Source organism: Electrophorus electricus, chromosome 1 (genome assembly GCF_013358815.1).
Source record: "Electrophorus electricus isolate fEleEle1 chromosome 1, fEleEle1.pri, whole genome shotgun sequence".
Lineage (NCBI taxonomy): Eukaryota > Metazoa > Chordata > Actinopteri > Gymnotiformes > Gymnotidae > Electrophorus > Electrophorus electricus.
Genome location: NC_049535.1, coordinates 14,008,675 through 14,028,109, shown reverse-complemented (window position 1 = coordinate 14,028,109; position 19,435 = coordinate 14,008,675). Strand labels below are relative to the sequence as shown.

At 41.2% G+C, this 19,435-nt stretch overlaps 1 protein-coding gene across 1 annotated transcript; it reads right to left on the bottom strand.

Moving 5' to 3' along the window:
• Nucleotides 1-4,015: 4,015 nt before the first annotated feature.
• On the bottom strand, nucleotides 4,016-17,257 carry ldlrb (low density lipoprotein receptor b). The gene is made up of 18 exons (XM_027013326.2): nucleotides 16,981-17,257; nucleotides 13,149-13,271; nucleotides 12,747-12,869; nucleotides 12,265-12,639; nucleotides 11,289-11,411; nucleotides 10,775-10,897; nucleotides 10,407-10,526; nucleotides 10,052-10,180; nucleotides 9,610-9,781; nucleotides 9,095-9,322; nucleotides 8,690-8,808; nucleotides 8,320-8,459; nucleotides 7,879-8,020; nucleotides 7,582-7,734; nucleotides 7,146-7,325; nucleotides 6,876-6,950; nucleotides 6,539-6,702; nucleotides 4,016-6,121 (listed from the first exon to the last, which is right to left on the bottom strand). The coding sequence occupies exons 1-18, from the start codon at nucleotides 17,060-17,062 to the stop codon at nucleotides 6,080-6,082; spliced, it is 2,613 nt and encodes an 870-aa protein (XP_026869127.2). The 5' UTR covers nucleotides 17,063-17,257; the 3' UTR covers nucleotides 4,016-6,079.
• Nucleotides 17,258-19,435: the final 2,178 nt, after the last annotated feature.

Below are 19,435 nucleotides of genomic sequence, written 5' to 3'. Positions count from 1 at the left end.
TATTATTTTATGATTATTTTGACAAGTAGTCATAACTCACATCCTGTTAGTAAAATGTATCATATCCTTATATGTGTTATATCCTTAAGCATATTGTGAAAAATCACAAAGTCCTGCAATTTATCATTCAAATGACCTCTTTTCTGTTACTATTAAATCATTTTAAAATTGATCATTTTAAAATTGCAGTTGAAATTATAAAATTGAAAATGTAAATGCAGGCCTCATGCAATGCATAAGTGTCTTAAAAAAAAAAAAAATGTAATACAGTTTTTACATATGAAAGACAGGACCAGCCAGTACATGATACTGAGTAAAGTGAGAGGATGTGGAAAAAGATGTAACATACAATGTCTGTAAAAATATTTAGCAGATATGCGTATTGCATATTTGAACATAGTCACTGAGGTAGCAGGTAGGGAAACAGTAAGAGAATGCACTCTGGATTTGCTCTACACTTCATTCCTTTTCTCTTGGCCATATATTAATAATATGGGCCAGGGCACTCTGAAGAAGCTGGCAGAATCTGGGCTTCTTCCTATGCAAAACTAAATCCTGTTTGACCTCTGCACTGCCCAGTTCTGTATTTAATCAGCTCTAAAACAACAAATTTAATTCATTGACAATTCGTTAAGAAGAACAAAAGCCCCTAAGACTGACAAACACTGATATAGATATATTAGTTAAGTGCAGTGCTTGGAAATCATGCTTAAATTAAATAGTATGCATGAAGTTTCACAAAGGTCTAAGTCTGTTTTGCAGATGGATATATATTTAAGTATACACCTCAGAACTTCAACACGATAGTTGTCGAATGGAATGCACTCTATAAAGCTTCAGTATCTGAATTGTGCAATGAGTAATATGGGGTTTATCTTCTTTAAACATCAGTATTAATGATATCTCAGAATGTTCTTGAAGATCTATCATTATCCCTCTAAACATGGGTTTTGACAGCTCTGTTGAATTTGGTGACTTTCTGACCTATCAAATGAAGGGCTGACCCTGGTCAATATTATCTCAGAATGAGAATGATCTACCATTTATATAATGATTTCAAAGAAAAAAAGGCCAAAAATTGTATATTGAATTATCAGGTACAGTGTAAACACTGAATAAACCTGGGAGACCTTAGCAATGAATAGTAAGAGTTCTCTGCAGAACAATATATATTATATCACACGAATTAGACAGTTAACACTGAACTGACATATGACCAGTTAGTTACGGAGTGCCATGGCCCTGCAATCTTTGTTCACATGGAGCTATCAGAATTATAGTGTATTATATTGTAAGGTTCTTTTGTTATATTGTGCAGTTTCTATAATCTACTTTGTTTATACATCTATCTATTTATTTATTTTTATTGGAGTGTGATTTTTCCAGATGGTGAACAGATTAATTATCCTAAACGTAGATTTAAAAAGCAGGAATAACAAACAGGACTAATATTGCTTTAATTATATTGTTACCAGTGTGACCATGAAAACGCTGCTTAACATTTTAGAGGCTTAGAAACTCGACACTGTTTTTTAGTTAGCAGTCAGGTAGACGGTTCAGTCACAGGCTCTAGGGACAATTGTCTAGTACACAGTTGCTTCTCAAACTGCATTTCTATAGCAACTCTAAACTAGTGATGATAGGCTACAACACAGACTACCCTCCACCTCATGGCTCTTAAAGACAAATTCTCTTGGAAAAAATAGCAGGTAAAACATTTAAATCCAGACTCAATTACATCAGAACCGGTCCTCCTCCTAGACTTTGTCAGACATTTTTACATCTGACTGCTTCCCCAAGACTGGTTACTTGCTAATAACAGACAGCTGGTGTGTCATCTTGGGAACATGAAGTACATCCAGGCTTATTCATCATCACGGCAATTAACAAGACACGCCTCACAAAGAGTGGTGTGAGATCTAAGAACCACCCACAGCAATGAGACAGGCCAGTGGAGACAATAGCATTAGAATATGCAAATCGATTGGAAGAGCTAAAGATGCCAAAGATAGCATTGTATAAGCTCAGGAGACTCAGGTGCAGCAACCCCACCTGTTTGGAATGAAGCCACTATCCACCTGCATGTTCTGCTGAGGATTCATTGTTGATAGTTGATGTCTATTGGTAAACTTGCTGATGGTGGAGGAAAATGATGCATTTCTGGAAAAAGTCACAGCTCCCTGGTAACCAGGAATGAATACATTATATTGAAAATCTGAGTGTAAACACACAACCCACCATCTTTAAATCTATCCTCAGAAAAGTGTATCTGACACAGAGTACAACACAGAAGCACTCTTAAAAAGAATTTATCAGTGACTAGAGGTTGATCCAATATTTGAAAAATATGTACCTGCTAAAGCCTGTTCAAACATGAGCTCACCTTGCTGGACATAAAAAGTCTTTTCATGGTTTCATGGTTTCTGGTCTAACTGCATTCCATGTAGAAGCATGAGGGTTCGATGTTCTGATTCAACATATTTCCCCAGAAGCGTCAAGATAAAGCTCTATAATAGCTGAAGTCATTATTGCCAGTGCAGTATGTGAGTTCAGGTTGGCCTTTCAGCCTTTTCCTCTGCAGATTATAAAGAGAACGCATTCACTGGTCCGGGGGGGTTGAAATCCAGGATTTTTTTTTTACTTGCTTATAAATAATAAAGGAGTGGTCATGAGAGTAGCTTTTAAAGGGTCCCCCAATACCATTGCTAATGTACATCCTTGGGTCTAACTAGGAAATCTTTATCATGACCAGATACAATTGTGAAGAACTACTTGTCATATCCATAAGATTACTTGCTACTTAACAGTGGCAGAAGAATAACACAACTGAGAATAGTCCCCATAGCACACACTAAGATAAATATGTTTAAATATATTATAGGCAACTAGCTCTTAAACATGGTCAGAAAGACATTGAGAATGTGATCAAAAGCCTTTTAACAGAAAGACAGTAGAATGTCTTTAAAGAAATAAACCCTGGATTGTAAAACAATATCTCTGTCCTCCCCTAATGGGGGCTAAAGCAGAATTAACTTAATAGCACTTCTTGTTGTTTTGTTATATGTTATATTATAAAATACTACATTGATTAGGTTAGGAATTATTCATTATGGTATCAGATATATATAATGAATGAATGAGAGAGCAATAAAGAGAGAGATTAGGGAGGAAAGCGGGGGATGGTGTATATTCATCATGGTGGGTTTGTGGCGGTCCTTCAGTAAAGCCTCCTGTCAACACAGTTTTATGTTTGTGAATTGATGAGGTTTCCCCTAACACAGGGTGCCTCTTAGCTGCCATGGTTCACTTTAGTCAGAGGCTGAGGAGCTTTTGAGACAGCAGTGAGCAGTTTAAGCACCAACCCTATAACAATGTGGAAATTCTGATGATATTTGAAAGACTTTTTGTCTGGTGAAGAACTTCCTGCCATTCATTGTAAGACGTGACAGCCCAAGAGGAGCGCAAACAATTGATGAAACATCTCATTTCATGTAACAAAGGGAGGTTAGAAGCATTTTTTTTGGGGGGGGGGGGAGTAGATTAGTACATCAAAGTCAGTTTAATTATATTCATAAAAGTTACAGTGAACACATTATGACTATGCCTGTTTCACTGAGCATTAGTCCTAAACCTACACTAAAAAGAACTTTCAATGGTGAATCTTCACTGACAAATATGTAGCACTTTTTCTAAAGAACTTGTCAGTTTTCACCCTGGAAATATATATCTTTAGAAGCTTGTCGGGTGAGTTGCAATTTGAGGTTTTAGTAAAAATAATAGAGCTCCGTGAAGAGCTCAAAAATCTATTTCTCCACTTTTGCTAAACAGAGCTAGGAATTGTGATTAAAATTACTTCCATTTGTGATTGGAATTTCATTAACAAAGACACAAGCCTTCTTTTCAAGCTGACAGCCTTGTTTGCTGCATTTGAAAATGTGTTAAAAAAAACCTCTAAAAAATAAACACTGTAATTCATAATGCTGTTGTCCGTAAACAACTACAGAGACTCATAAAATTCAGTCTTTAAACATGTTTATTTGACAGAAGCTATGAATAAGACCAAAATAACTGATGCTGAAGTATTGTAAAAATCTTTGCTTTCCATAAAATCAGGTATAGAATTAAAATTTCCATTAACAATCTTCCCTAAAGGCACAAGTATTACAGTCTGTTTTCCACCTTGTGATTCATCTGTTAGTCTTCTGTAGAAATGTGGTTTTATGTGAGGTTCATAAAATATGAATAAAGTATGTGGTTAATATGCTCATCTTAATTCCCATATTGTAGTATTGTCTTGCAGTGTTTTATCAAGCTTCCACACAAAGCACAGAAACCCAAGAGGAAAACTCAAGAACAATTTTTTTATAGTTATGTTGCAATAAATAACGTACATTCTCATATTTATAAAAGTCTGAAATTTAAAATAAACTCAATAAAAACACCATGCAACAGAAGGTTATTTACAGAGGCATTATATACATACTTTTTACATTTATGACTTCCTGCATTTACATCAGGTTATGAATTCTTCATTTGTTCACTGTAACAAGTGAATATCATAGTGATTTTTTCTCTCAAATAAACTTTCAAGAGTAAACTTGCAGACAATTAATCAAGTCTAGAAAATCAGTAATCTTGCTAACATAAATGTCCAATTACACACTCTTAAACATCTTAAGATTTCTCCCAAAACTAAAAACAAGTTTACACTAATAAAGCTATCAGGTGAGATTAACAAGATGAGAGACCTTACCTTAGTGTCCACCTCTATGTGCACACACATTTCATAACCTGAGAGTAAGCTTCATATACAGCGTTTAAGGCATTCTGCAATCATCTCATCGTAAGGCAAGTTTCGACCAAGACAAAGCATTATGCCATGTATCTAGTGAAGCTACCAACGGGCTTGAACAGGCACATAGGCACGCTAATGCACACTGACAAAAACCACAATTGAACATTCATAGAAAATATTGAAAAACTTGTGTTTCGCCCTATTTCTTCACACAGAGGTAATGAATTGTGCGCTTCAAGTGCAAAACGTCAACACCTCCAAACCATCTAATTCCCTGAATGGCCTCCCTGGAGTGTAATGTCCCTTTGGAAAGTTCATGGTTTGTTAGTCTAGTCCTCTTAGTGGGTTTTGTTGGGGGTTTTTTGGTGCCATGATGACCATCAGATAAATGGTTGTTAATGAAGCTTCAGTTACTGTCATTTTTACAGAGAGAATGATGTCTGTAATCTAGAGAAATAGTTCAGAGAAATATAGTAACTGCGATGTAATCTAAATGTTGTGATTTAACATGACAATTTCAAGTAAAGGCAAATAAATAGCAAAAGGTAAAGAGCGATAAATCTTCATATAAAAGAAGAATGCAACTGGATATTACTTATAAACAAGTATGCAATGTGCAAGTTGGTAGCACTTTTAAGTAAAGCCCTGAGATGCTATTGGTCCGCAATAACACAAACGCTACTTATTCATAAGTGATTGTAAACATCTGCATATGCAGAGGTGGACAGCTGAAGCCATGTACACACCGTTGTGAGTGCCTTCCATGCCATGTGGCTTATTAATGTGTCATGTCATCCTCATTGAGTTTCTCTCAAAAGTGTTACCAACATATGCAGTCTTCTTTAAAGACACGGGACAGGACAGAGCAATTCAGATTCTAACTAGATCGTATTAAGGGGAATTAAGATTCTAATTAGATCTACAACCTCTGTCTTGCTTAAATTACTCAGGTTGTATATGCAAAATAGCGTTGTTACTGCTACAGAGAAGTGTGCCATGAGACTTCTATTGTTTTGCATGGCCTTCCCATGGGCAGTCATGTCCATGCCCCCAAGACATGGAAAGCTCATAGCTGTAACATCTTGTAGCATTAATTCAAACATTCTTACTAAAATGGAACCTCAGCTGAGTGTGGTGGCTCAACTTGTTTCCATAGTTGTGACATCCTTCGGTTTCTGACAAAAGTTTCTTCACATTCAGAATTTTTTTCTTTCACATTTATGTCTCTTCGGTCTTTCGGATTTGCCTTCACACGGAACTAGTTGAATCTTCCTGAGAAAGCAATCATGCAATGTCTTCCTCCTCATCCAAACTGAACATCTGATGCTTAGATAGAAAATAAGAAACAGAGCAAGAGATGAGAGAGAAAAAAGAGAGATTGGAAGAAAATAAACAAAATGTCCTTTGGACTTTAGGGTTGCTGCTATCTAGGGACCTACAGTCTCATTGGAATTGAGAAGTGCTTTGGTCACCGACATGTGCATGTGCTAACTGGCTTGTTGTTTGGCTGCACATTAAAAGGCTGCTGGGCTTTTATTTTATTGGCTTCTCCAAAGAAGACACAGTGGCATAATGAAAAGAGAACATTTTATCAGCTTGTATGCTGCAACCTTCAACTTTTCATCTGCAAAACTAACGAAAACTGCCACGGGACAGCGGCACTCTGACATGACTGATCCAAGCAGGAAAGCTACTGGCATGCGGTTGCTGAGATGAGTTGCTATGGGGTGGAAGGGGCCTTACCGATGGGTACATGTAGCCGTCCTGACTGGAGCTCCTGCAGATGTGCACCTGGTCCTCTGTGGTCTTCTGATACACGGGGTTATCGAAGTGTATGGTGTTGGTGTTCTTCAGCCTCCACTGTCGCCAGAGCAACACAGCGCCAAACACTGTCAGACACACAGCAACTGAGGGGAGAGAGGAGGCAGGGGAGGGACATATAAGAGACAGTGACGTTCTGAACTCTTCATGTTCTTTTGAATGCAACTTAATGCAGTAAAATGCTAAGAGTTCATTCGGGGGGCAGGGCAGGGTGGGGGGTGTGTGTGTGAAATAGAGAAATGGAGTGCCATGTACAAACCTAAGGGAAGGATGACATACAGTGCAACAGGGTGCTGGGAAGAGCTAGCGATTGCTACAAACCCATCACTTGACCCTACAGGAGAAAACAAAAATTATAATACTGACTATAGTTATAATATTGTACATAACATACACTATATTTGATACAATACTAATAAACTACTTTCCAATGCACATGTTAATATTTTCAATAATGTCCTGCAAAACAAATGAAACAATGTACACATATTTATCTCACTCGGTAAGACCTCATTTGAAAAGTCAATACCTTCAGCTTCAGCTGTGTTCGTGTCCTTAGGAAGGTTTTTCTGAAGCTCGGGGTCAACGGCTCTTGCTGTAAGCCAGGCTTTTGCTGTGGAAGAGGTGGTGGTGAGGATGGGGTCCGGTGATCTGACAGTAGCCCTGCCTACTGAGAATCGGGGCGAAACCACTGCTGTTGTCACTGTCACTGCATGAACAAACAGGAAGTTCAGAACCACATTAGTTCATACAGACATTATTTTGGACACATCAGCAAAAACGTGAAGAGTTGCTTCTCAGAAGCAGATGCAGACTGCTTTATGTGAACATAATGCCTCATTTGTGTAGCTATTAAAAATGACTGTTTACATAATATTAGAACTGTGTGATAGAATGCGAAACCAGCACAGAGAGGTAGAGGAATGCAAAATAAAATCCAAACACTCCAGAAAAGCTACGCCTACCTGTCACACACGTCCTCATGTCGGGGCCCAGAGTCATGTGATCAGGGCATGTGCAGGTGTATTTGGGGGAGTGTTCGTTCACCTGCGGCGCTGGGAGACACAGGTACTCACAGCCACCATTCAGCCGGTCACCTTTCTCACACCAGTTTGTACCTGTGCAGTAAATCAACAGGGAGGTGCATCAGACACATGTAGTTCTTGTAGTCAATAAAAATGTATTATGCACTCCGTAATGCTCACCTGCAAAGGTAAAGGTAAAGTAATGTGAAGGAACGTAATTTGGTCTGATTTGCTTACCGTTGGGCTGCTTGAGGTTGTGGTAAACCACAATGTCCTCCGGTCCTACCAGATTCTCAACCTCAATCATGATGTCTTTTCCTGTCAGCCGATTCGCACTCATGATAGCATTACTAGATACATCTGTCCAGAACACTTTCTCCTGGAAAATACAGAATGGAAAAAAATTAGATCAGATGTGTAGTGTATGTGTATTTGTAGACTAGAGATAGAGAAATGCAGATCACTTCAGTAAGGAAATCATATTAATTTAGACTGAATAATCAGGAGTTACATTGTATTGGAAGTGTAAAAATCTTTAGGCAGAATGCCATGTGAGATTGTGAAAAGTATTAAACTTTTAAAGCAAGTCGAATATTTCAAATCTTTCAGAAACATAGCTATTGAGGAAATATAGGTTTTTAAACCACACCACTTCAACACAAATAAACACACACACACCTCAAACACAGTCAGTGAGAGTGGATGAACAAGCTTCCTCCCATCAATGATGAGCGTGTGTCTCCTCTCACCATTGACCCCAATGCTGGACAGAGTGTGAAGTTTGGAGTCGACCCAGTACAACCGCTGATTCACCATGTCTGAACACACACACAGACGAGGTTGCATCACGGCAAACAGACTCCCCTGACATTTGGATGCCACTTTGAACACATTTCCAAGCTTTCATCACACTGCCAAGAACCGCATAGCAGTGGGCATTGATATGAAACGGCCCATGCTGGTTACTGGAATTCAGATGGCAGGCTGCAGCAGACCTCTGCTGGAGTTTTGTTTTCCTGAGTCTACGGTGAGCACACGGCTTACTCACCTAGCGTGATACCGTTGGGCCAGAGGATGTTACTGGTGACCAGAGCGGATCGGTCTGCCCCGTTCAAACCACACTTCTCAATCTGGGCTGGGTTGCCCCAGTCTGTCCAGTACATGAAACTAGAGATATGATATAACATATCCAGGCTTTTAACTGGCTGATCAAGAAACTGGACTATTCACTGATAATACACCCAATAACTTACTGATGACAATGTTAAAGCTAAGTGTGTTAGCGATGAGACTGGATAAGTCAAATTAACACACGGGCTGACAATGTATATACAAGTATGTGGCTTAATGGAGTGACATGTAGAGTGCTATTTTTGAACCACAGATTGTTTGTTCAATTAAGAGTGAGAGAGTGAACATGAGGAAAGGTTTTTGTATATAAACACCAACTCACTTGTGCTGTGGGTCTACAACAATGGCACGTGGCTTTTTAAGCCCATCTGAGATGAGAGTCTTGCGCTTGGTTCCGTCGGTGGTTGCCACGGATATTGTTCTGAATGTGCTGTCAGTCCAGTAGAGGTTGCCATGAATCCAGTCAAGAGCCAAGCCCTCAGGAGTGAAGATACGACTGTCAATCACAGTGCTATGCTGGGAGGAGTTAGCAGCTTTGTCCAGTCCGGTGCTTGGTTGGAAGAAAAAGCAAAGCACTTTTCAGGATGTGATATTCACTTAAACAGCACTGTAATTTTCAAACAGAGGGTTTGAACAAGAACTATAGTTGATGAACAAAAAATAAACATTAACTGGTATAATCGTAATAACTCGTAAAACTCCTAGTTATCTCCATAATAACTCTTAGTAATCATTTGCATGAGTTTGTTGACCTGTGTGTGTTCTCTTTCGGACCACACTAAACCACCTGGGTTCCTTTCCTGTTTGTCATAATTTGTCAGACCTGTGCTCAGTCACCTGTAGATCGTTTTGTGGAAGAGATCAGACCAGAAGATCTTGCCGCTGGACATGTCCATGTCAAGCGCCACCACATTCTTCAGTTGTGGAATCAGACATGTGTACTCACTCTTGTCCATCTTCATCTTCCTCACCTCGTGACGGTTGGTGAAGAACAGGTATGGAACATTTCCTACAAGACAAAAGAGGGGAAATGATTGTTTTTCACATTTTAACACAACAATGTGTCAACCCTGGGTGTGCCGTAAACAATACCCATTAACGTCCTCCAATTCCAGGGTCAGGGGATGGTGCACTATAATGGATTCCTTCCATTATTAGTTCAATTTGGATTGTCAGCTAATTATCAAGGCTTCCATGGGCTGAATCAGTGGTCAGTGAATCAGGGTAATGTGCAGTGCTTCAATAGTGAAGTACAGCTCAGTGAACGTTTGCAGCTCACCTGTGACAGCCTTGCACTCTTTGGTCATTGGGTCCATCTCGTAGCCCGCCTCACACTCGCACTTAAAGCTGCCCGGCAGGTTCATGCACACCTGAGAACAGGTGTCAGGGTTGGCACATTCATCGATGTCTGCAGCAGACCAGTGAAAGAGAAAGAACGTCAAGCACAAACATCACAGAGCCCACTCTTACTGCACCTGTGTACATCGAGTTCTGCTTTAGACATATGTGATCTCTATGCTAGCTGGTGGATTCCAAATGCATGTGTGAGAGTTGCCGAGCTATTATGGCCATTTCTTTTACATTCTGGAAATCAACAGACCAACTTTGCAATGGTGAAAGAAGATTGGCTTCACCTTCACAGTGTTTGGCGTTCACCAAGCGGTAGCCATCAGGACAGAGACACTCGTAGCCAATCTTCAGGTCGTTGCAGGTGTGTGAGCAGCCGCCGTTGTCTTTAAGACACTCGTTGGTATCTGAACATTAAACAAAGAGACAAGAGGCAGCCCGTGTCAGTTATACTCCCTTCGTTCCTCTTTCCCTTATGTGATTTTTTTTTTCTTCCATGTTCTCCAGTAGAGTTATTTCCCACTCTCATTTTTTTCTCTGATTCTCCCATCCCTCTGGCTAGGGAAACTTTGGCCGGCTGATACTGGTCCGGCCGATACTGGTTAGCCAACATGGCTGCACAGATTGTGACAATAATAATGACAATAGCACTCACTGCATTCTTTCAGGGGCTCGTCTGACAAGTCTCGGCAGTCCCTCTGTGCGTCACACACTTGCTCCACACTGATGCACTCTCCACTGCGGCACTGGAAGGTCTCTGGACCCTCACACTTGCTCACTGCAGAGAGACAATAGGGCCAAGGCTTTTCTAAGATGTGTTGCGAGATTCTGAGTAGAACATAATGACAACTAGCCTCACCTCTACTGCTATGAACTATTAACTAATGTAAATTGTCTGTTTTAGTTTGTGCATGTATATTTGTGTGTGTATGTGTTCATTGGTGTCTATGTTTTGAATGAATTATTAGAGTATTTATCTATGATCAGCTGGACGTGGGTCATGCAATGAACGTCTGGCAAACAGACTCCCTGCAGTTTGGATGCCACATTGACTGTGGGCTTTTGCTCTGTGCATGAGAGTCTATGTATATATGTGTGCATGCATGTGTTTATGTCCATGTATGTGTACATGTGTGCATGCCTGTGTGTGTTTTGCAAAGCATGCTCACCACTAGCACAGTCATTCTCATCGCTCATGTCCCTGCAGTCGAATTCACCGTCACACTGCCGAATGCCAGGGACACAGGCGCCATCGTTACATTGGAACTCATCGGGCCGGCAGGTAGGCCTACCTGTGAATGCCCACTCAGGTGTCAGAACAGTGGAGCAGAGCACCTCCATGCACACACTCTTATGAAGGACAATGGTTCCAGTATTTCTACATGTACATCAGACAATAAGGGCAGGTTCACTTTAGACACTGTATACTTCTATGATACATAGCAGATGGCATGCAAATATGGTATAATATATATTTTTGGAATGACCTCATTCAGCATCATCAACTCAATCAAAAATGTAAATCAAGTATAATGATTCTTGGAGACAACACGCTTGCATACTCTCACCAATGGCTACCCTCCTGGCATCAGTGCTTCTTAAGTTTCCCTGTCATGCCTGTTTTCCTTTACTTCCTTGTTCCTTTCCTTGGTTTTGTTTTCTCCACCCCCGTCTGTTCCTCTATCCCACTCCTTGTTTTATTTTTTACTATTTCCATGTTCACCTGTATCTGTTTAGTGCCTGATTGTTTTGGTTATTTAAGCCCTGTGGTTTGTTCCCTAGGTGGTCGGTTATTTTGGGAAGTTAGGTTGTTCTGTTGTGTCTTGATTACACTTGCCATTATTGTCGTCGCCCTTGCTTTTCTGTTTGCTCAGTTTGTGTATTATTTTTGCCTCAGTGTTTCCCCTTGCCTCGGTTTATTTTACCATCCGTGTTTTGTTACCCTCGCTGATTAAACCACTTCCTGCATTTGCATTCTGCCTCTTGCCTGTTCCTGCTGAAAAGCAACACATTCCACTGCAGCACACAACATGCCTCACTACAGTCATGGTTGCGGCGCTACCTTACAAGCCACCACGCCTTTTGTGTCAGTCTAAAAAAAAAAAAAAAAAGAATGAAAAAGAAAGCCAGGAATGCAGTACTCACTGCAATTGGTCTCGTCGGAGCGGTCAACGCAGTCATCGCCCCCGTCGCAGAGCCACATGCCATGCACGCACTCGCCACTGCCGCAGTGGAACTCCTGGTCGCGGCAGGGCTTGGGGGGCGGGGCCTGCTGCCCCTTGCAGTTCTGTGGCCACTCGTCAGAGCCGTCGGCGCAATCGGCATCACCGTCGCATGCCCACAGGCGGGGCACGCACACGCCATCATGGCACTGGAACGAGCCTGGAGTGCAGGTGCGGGCGGCACATGCCGCCTCGTCGCTGCCATCAGAGCAGTCGGCATCCTCGTCGCACACAAACATCACCGACACACACTGGCCGGTGCCACAGCGGAATTCGCCCGCCGAGCAGTTCTTTGGCACTGGGACAGGACACAAGGGTAGTGGTGGGTTAAGAGATTGTAGAGAGGCTACATTTTATATCATATAAACACATGCTTATTTATACTCGAAGGATGTAGTGTCATACCACAGCCCTCCTCGTCTGCGCCATTCTCACAGTCAGCCTTTCCATCACAGCGCCACCTAGAGGACACACACTGGTTCAACCGCCCACCACAGCTGAACTCTGACGACAGACATTTCTTCTCACCTGGACAAAAGACCATCAGTGAATATGAGTTCCATTAAATATAGAGAAAGACTCAGAGCACAGCCAGTCAGTATTCATTTCAAGAGGCTGACAAAAATATGAAAAATGAACATAATAAAAGTAAACACATATAAAGCTTACTGAGATAAAATACAATGGTTAAATTTTCTGGGTCATCCCAGTCCAAATCAGCACAACAGTGGCAGTGAGGTTGATGATGTTGATTATTATGATGAAGATGATGGTGGTAGAGGTGGTGATAAAGAGCATTTGACTCACTGCAGGTGGTAGATAGCTCATCAGATCCGTCTCCGCAGTCATCCATGCCGTCACAGACCCAGCGGCGGGTGATGCATTTCCCATTCCCACACTGGAACTGCCGCTCACTGCAGGGAGTGGCGCCTGGAGCAGGGGAGAGCAGAGGGTCATCTGCTGTACCACATGACCAATCACGTAAGAGGCATTAACCTTAAACATCAGGGCTACCCACTAACTTATGTAATATACTATAAAAATGAACTTGTGCAATATGTGGTAAAAATCTAAGAGAAGGTGTGTAAAAACCTGTAGAAGGCTAATAATGTAATACAACCTGAAAAGGTTCATGTTCAAAAAAAGATAAATTGTAAAGATAACAAGAAGCAGAATTAGGATACTTTTAGACAATAAAGCTAAGACACAGATGCAGATCAGATACAGTAGACACACACAGACACACCCCACCCTATAACTGTGCATTTATTTCTTCTAATTATGTAATTAGCCAGTTGTAACAAAAGTAATGTCTTTAAATGGGCTTAGATTAGTCTGCTGAGCACACAACAATGGATTTGAAACACATAGCTGCTGTTGAATGATTTTGAAAAATGGGGAAACCCAGAGAAACTACTGTCTCAAGACATACCCAGAATGAACATGACAGAAGGAAATGAAAATTACATTTGGTTTTAAGGTGTGTTCAGACTATTACTATAAACAAACGTCAAAGACACCAGAAAGGCTGTCACAACCACATTCCCCCCCCTTTTTTTTTTGCTACTTGGAATGATGACATTTATCTGTCTCTTTAAGACCAGAGGCCAGAGGCCAGAGGAGGAGTCTAGTAATCACACCACACCACCAGTCACTCACTGGTCTCCGTGGACATTCCGCATAATTGAAATACTACGGAGATGACAGGGAGGTGGGAAATTTCAATTTGGGGAGTATCAAATTTGAGAACTTGGTGAACTCGATTGGAATTAATGCAATAAAAAAAAACTTCCTAGATACAGACGCCATGCTGGTGATGTCAGAGACACACTGCAATCTTTTATTGTAAACCATGTTGTAATAAGACTCTGCTGTGTTGGCAAATCCAGGACTGTGCTGTGGCTCAAACCACTATCACCAAATAGAGAGAAAAGGAGTATGGACAAGGCAACCACCATTGGCCGCAGCCGTGTGTGTGTGTGTGTGTGTGTGTGTGCGTGTGTGTGTGTGTGTGTGTGTGTGTGTGTGTGTGTGTGTGTGTGTGTGTGTGTGTGTGTGTGAGCATTCAGTTCCCTAAACCATACCAGCTGTTCATGGAAAACTCGGTGCTGCATTTATCAGGAACTGTTCTTCCTTTCCTCTGTGTTTAAGATATTCTGGAAATGTTTGTGAAGCAGACAGGATGCTGAATGTTAAGGGAGGCAGAGTAATGGCTGTCCCTGCCCCTGCCTGGCTGAAGCTTAAACCTGACCCTCAGACACTGGAAGGAATCACGGCCACATATAGGGACTCGTTTGGCTTGACTGCAATATGCAATAAATCTCCTTTCTACGTAGGACTCAAACCACACGAAGCTAACCCTGCACTCTTATTTATGCTCCTATTTATTTAAGATAATTTTTAACATCTTAGAAAATATTACTTAACCATCATCGCTGTCAGTATAAGCAGCCTTCAGGCATTCACTGTGAAAGTGCAAAAAGGCCCAGGGCCACCAGACCAGAGCTGAAGTCTCAGTGAAACCTCACTCTTTTCATCTCCTACCCCACTCGATCTGAAGTATGGCAGAAGGTGGTGAACCGAATGACATGTGGTAGCGCATGCAAGAAGCCCAGGAGTCCAGGAAAGAAAGTGGGCCTCCCGCCATAGATACAGTCTTCATAGCATTTGAGTCAGCATGCTTGTTTTAAGAACATGAACCGCTCTCTGTCCATATTGGACTACAGCTAAATAACACTCATCAGTACAACATAGCTGCCCTAATACAGTACCCTAATAAAGCACCCTAATAAACTAAAAAGGAAGTCTACTACACAACTATTCTACTACAATACATTATGCATTATGTCTCTATTGTGCACACACTCACTATAAAATATAATTTATAATGACTACAAAATTGCTTCCCCTTATTGTAAAGTAATATGCAGGAACCTGAGATTATATTTTCCTCCATGTATTAAAGGAACTCAGATGCTAAGGTTGTTTAGTTTGTGAAAAAAAGATCACCTTGTCTTATATATATAAAAACTAAAGTTTATAATTTTCCGTAAACACACAGGGAGCTCCACCACTTAAACCCTAGTCTTACAATCCTCTGCCTTTTATGGGTTTATGTCGGCGTTATGTTTACTTACAGAACATCACTGTAACCTTTACAGCCTGGTGATTGTTACTCAACACAGGGTTGATTTATAATTATAGCCAAATGTCTGGAAAAGGTCTATGATACAATTATACAAGGGGGGGAAGTGGTTTTCATTACCAACAGCTACGTGTAACACTGAGGGGTAGGCCGACAGGTGTGATCTGCAGACTGGCGCGTGCTGTGAGACTCCCAATAACAGGGGAAACGCTTTGAAAAGCTTCTTAAAATGAAAATGTGTGTGTGTGTGTGTGTGTGTGTGTGTGAGAGAGAGAGAGAGAGAGAGAGAGAGAGAGAGAGAGAGAGAGAGAGAGAGAGAGAGAGGCAGGTATAATGCTTTTATCAGGAATGACTTTGCATTATTCAGGCAATACAGTGAGGGTCGGCACAATCGCAGATTAGACTGAAGACTGTAGCTGTCTTCGTCCTTGGCTTTTACAGTCAGAAAGGTTTAGTTTATGCAGTAATGGAAAATGTGTAATGGAAATGTGAAAGCGTCGTCGTGTAAAAATATTAGCTACAAAATAGTACTGAACTAAATATTTGTTAAAATAACAAGGATACGTGTGCATGTGAGGAGATACAGTAGCAAAGTTAAAACAATACACAACCTACTGAGAAATAATCCGGCAATTAGACAGACCCCATGCCAGCTCGTGGCCACACCCAAGATAGTAAAACCGGCTTTTGTGTCCTGCAGTCTATGCCACGCCCACTAATTAGCAATGCCGCATCCACGACACGCAGCAACCACAGCTCTTTTGTTATTGGCTGATGGACCACATGCTATCCCAGCGTAAGCAGTGACACCATCAATACCTCAAACGTATATCTCATTCATTCCATTGTGAAACCAATCGGTAAAGGAAGTTCATCCTCACTGGACAAGATAGTAAGCTGTGCCACATCAGTAGAATCATTTAAAAATTAACTCGAAGTTGCTTGAAGGCGGATGTACTGCTCTCATGGGAAACCGACAAGAAATACTCGAAATACGAGTATTTTAGAAAGTTCTGGAATCAGAATATCCGTCTCTCCGAGGATGTTTACGCCTCCTAAATCACCACCTCCACCCATACCCCCACCCGCCCCTAATGTTCTCCCTGATTCAGATTAGTTGCTACAAGGTGACCAGCCCACCATAAATAGTAACCGTACTAAACTAATTATTGATTTCACTTTATAATGGATACACTGTAAATTCCAAACAGACCCCCAAACGGTGTACAGTATAAATTGTAAATGCCCGGGCATCGTTTAGAGTTGGATAGTTTTCATCAACTATTACTCACTAATAACCATGCCATTACACGTTTATATATGTTTCATCTACCTTTCATGGAAAACGCTAATATTCAATTAAAATACGCATTTTAAGTATATGCTGGAGTTATGTGAGGCTACCCACAGTGTTATCTGTTATGATGTTCTATATAGCAGGTCGATAATTTAGCATTTAAACATTAAAGAGACGAGTTTCGTTCGTATACTTACGCGTTAAAGCCAGAAAGACGACAGAAAACACCGCACAGCTCAAAATCAACCTGAGGTGTTTCACAGATAAAGTCCAGAGCATCTTCGCTGTTTGCTTTCAAAACTTGAACGCGCTTAATGGGAAGGATGGAGGCTCCCGGCACGCGTTCTAAAAGCAGCACGCGGCACGGGCGTGACGTCACCGAACGGGCTAAATCTCTCAAATGCAAACACACGAGATCAAAGACTTTTATTTGAGCGCTGTTCTGTTGTCGAAACGGCTGAAGGCGTCCTCGTACAGGGGCACTGTATCGTTAAAATTGTCATATGCCAAACCTGACCTATTTCAATGTGGTCCAAGGCGGGGCGGGGCTTTCCGAGTGGTGTGATGTTTGGAGTGGCGTGCATAATCGCGAAGAGGGCGGGGCTACGGTGACACGCCACACTGTTTTACATCAACCCCCAAGACTGCTTAATCCCCCCGTGTGTGGTTAAAAATGAATGAATGAATGGATGGATGGATGTTCGTCTAAATGACGCACAAAATGTTTATGTCTTAAAGGGAGAAAAGGAAGGTTAGGTTGTGCACAGCAAAAATTAGGAACTGTAATTATGTGTGTGTGTGTGTGTCTGAGCGCGTGAGAGAAAAGAGAATGATCGTTTAGGCAAAATCTACGTTTACTGAGTAAATGCAATACTAACACACAGGATAAGTAACAAAACACGGGGATTAATTTATGTTGCAGGAAGGCTATGCGCAATTTGCTTGGGTCAGGCATCCGTCACTACCGGAAACTCTTTGGTAATGCCTTTAAATATTTGGTCTGTGAGGGAGGCCCAGTTTTCCCTTTAAATGTAGTCCTTTTTCCTTTTACATTTCATCCCGGTAACGGGTTAGAAATATGTATATCTGTCATACCCCATATAGTATGTGTAAGTGAAGGTCATTTTTGAAAGTTGAAAGGAAGCTAAAAAAAGCATCAAATGAGAAGTAGGGGATGGCTAATACAAAACTGCATCAAAAACACAGACTACTGAAAGTAATAATACGTTGTTTGTGGCATTGATTTTGCATTGTTATATGGAGGAAATATCTGTATTCAGACGATTTATTTAATATTTTTTATTGTCTTACAGGTCTGTATTTTGGATATTTAATCCACCCCCCTTTTTAAAAAAATCTAAATAATAGTCATAGCAATTTTTGTATGAACTGTTTTCAAAAATCAACAACACACAGACTTGTGTTCCAATTTCTTGCCGACCAGTTGAATCTGTGTAAAGTTGGTGGAGTGATTGCCACAGCTTGGCTCTGAAGATGACTATTGTGATTACCACAGAGACTGTCTAAAAATAGCAATACGAACCCACCACCCGAGAGATGGATGATTTGCAAGTGAAAAGAATTTTCCACAATTCTGCACTCAGCACTGGATGCTAAATATGACTGGTATGATGGGATTCAACCTTGTGAATGAAAGAGGAGACAGTGAGACATTATTTTATTGAACTGATTATAAAATAATACTAACCTTGACTCACCACCTCTGGTTAATGTTTCATAAGTGTTGCCTTCAGTTTGCATATCATATCAGAAAGTCGATATTGTGTGCCTCTTTTATTTGCACACTGTGTGTATGTGTGAGGAATGGCCCAGTTATGAGTTCATACTGGTTTCAGTGGAGAGAGAGAGAAGGAGGCATTCTAAGAATGCAGAAATAGCTGCTCAACCACATAGCATTGGAGTCTCTCCTCTGTCATGTACCCCCCACAAAGACAGGCATACAAGTATGTGTATGCGTGTATGTGTGCATATGAGACCAGACCCTACCTAACCTGCCCTCTGTTAATGATTGCAGAGGGCATGTGGGTGTGTGTATCTGCGGTGAGTACTCCAACACTATTCAACATGTGACACTCCTCACTGCACACACACACACAGACATCTCCAGATTGCTCCAGCCATTAGACGTGGTGTCTAAATATCTCATCCTGGAGAAGTTCAGTGGTTTGTGGGAAATATTTTATGGTCCCCAGTGGAGAATGTGATCCTAACAAACCCTTATTACTTTTCAGTATCACTTCTAACCCTCTTGAAATAAATGACTGGAACAAATGTATTTTGAAGACCAAAACAAAAGCCCTTGTTTTCAGTGCAATGCATCCTGGTACTTGAAAAGCCCTGTGTGACCTCTGACTGGGTCGGGCTCCTCAGGTGTTGGCACAGACTTTCAGAGTCTTAGACAAGTGACAGCATAGCCTTTTACCACTACGCGGTTTTAGGAGTGACTTTAAACAAGCTTTCATGTTATTTCAACAAAACCGGACCGACTGGACACTAAAGCTGGCAGCAAAGGAGTGTCTGTGTTGGCAGGAGAGATGGTGAAGGTGACGTCTTCCCTTGCAGACAGCTGTCATGGGTTCTGGATTCACACTGTACCAAAGTTGCCAGTCTTACATGACCTGGATTTTCTGC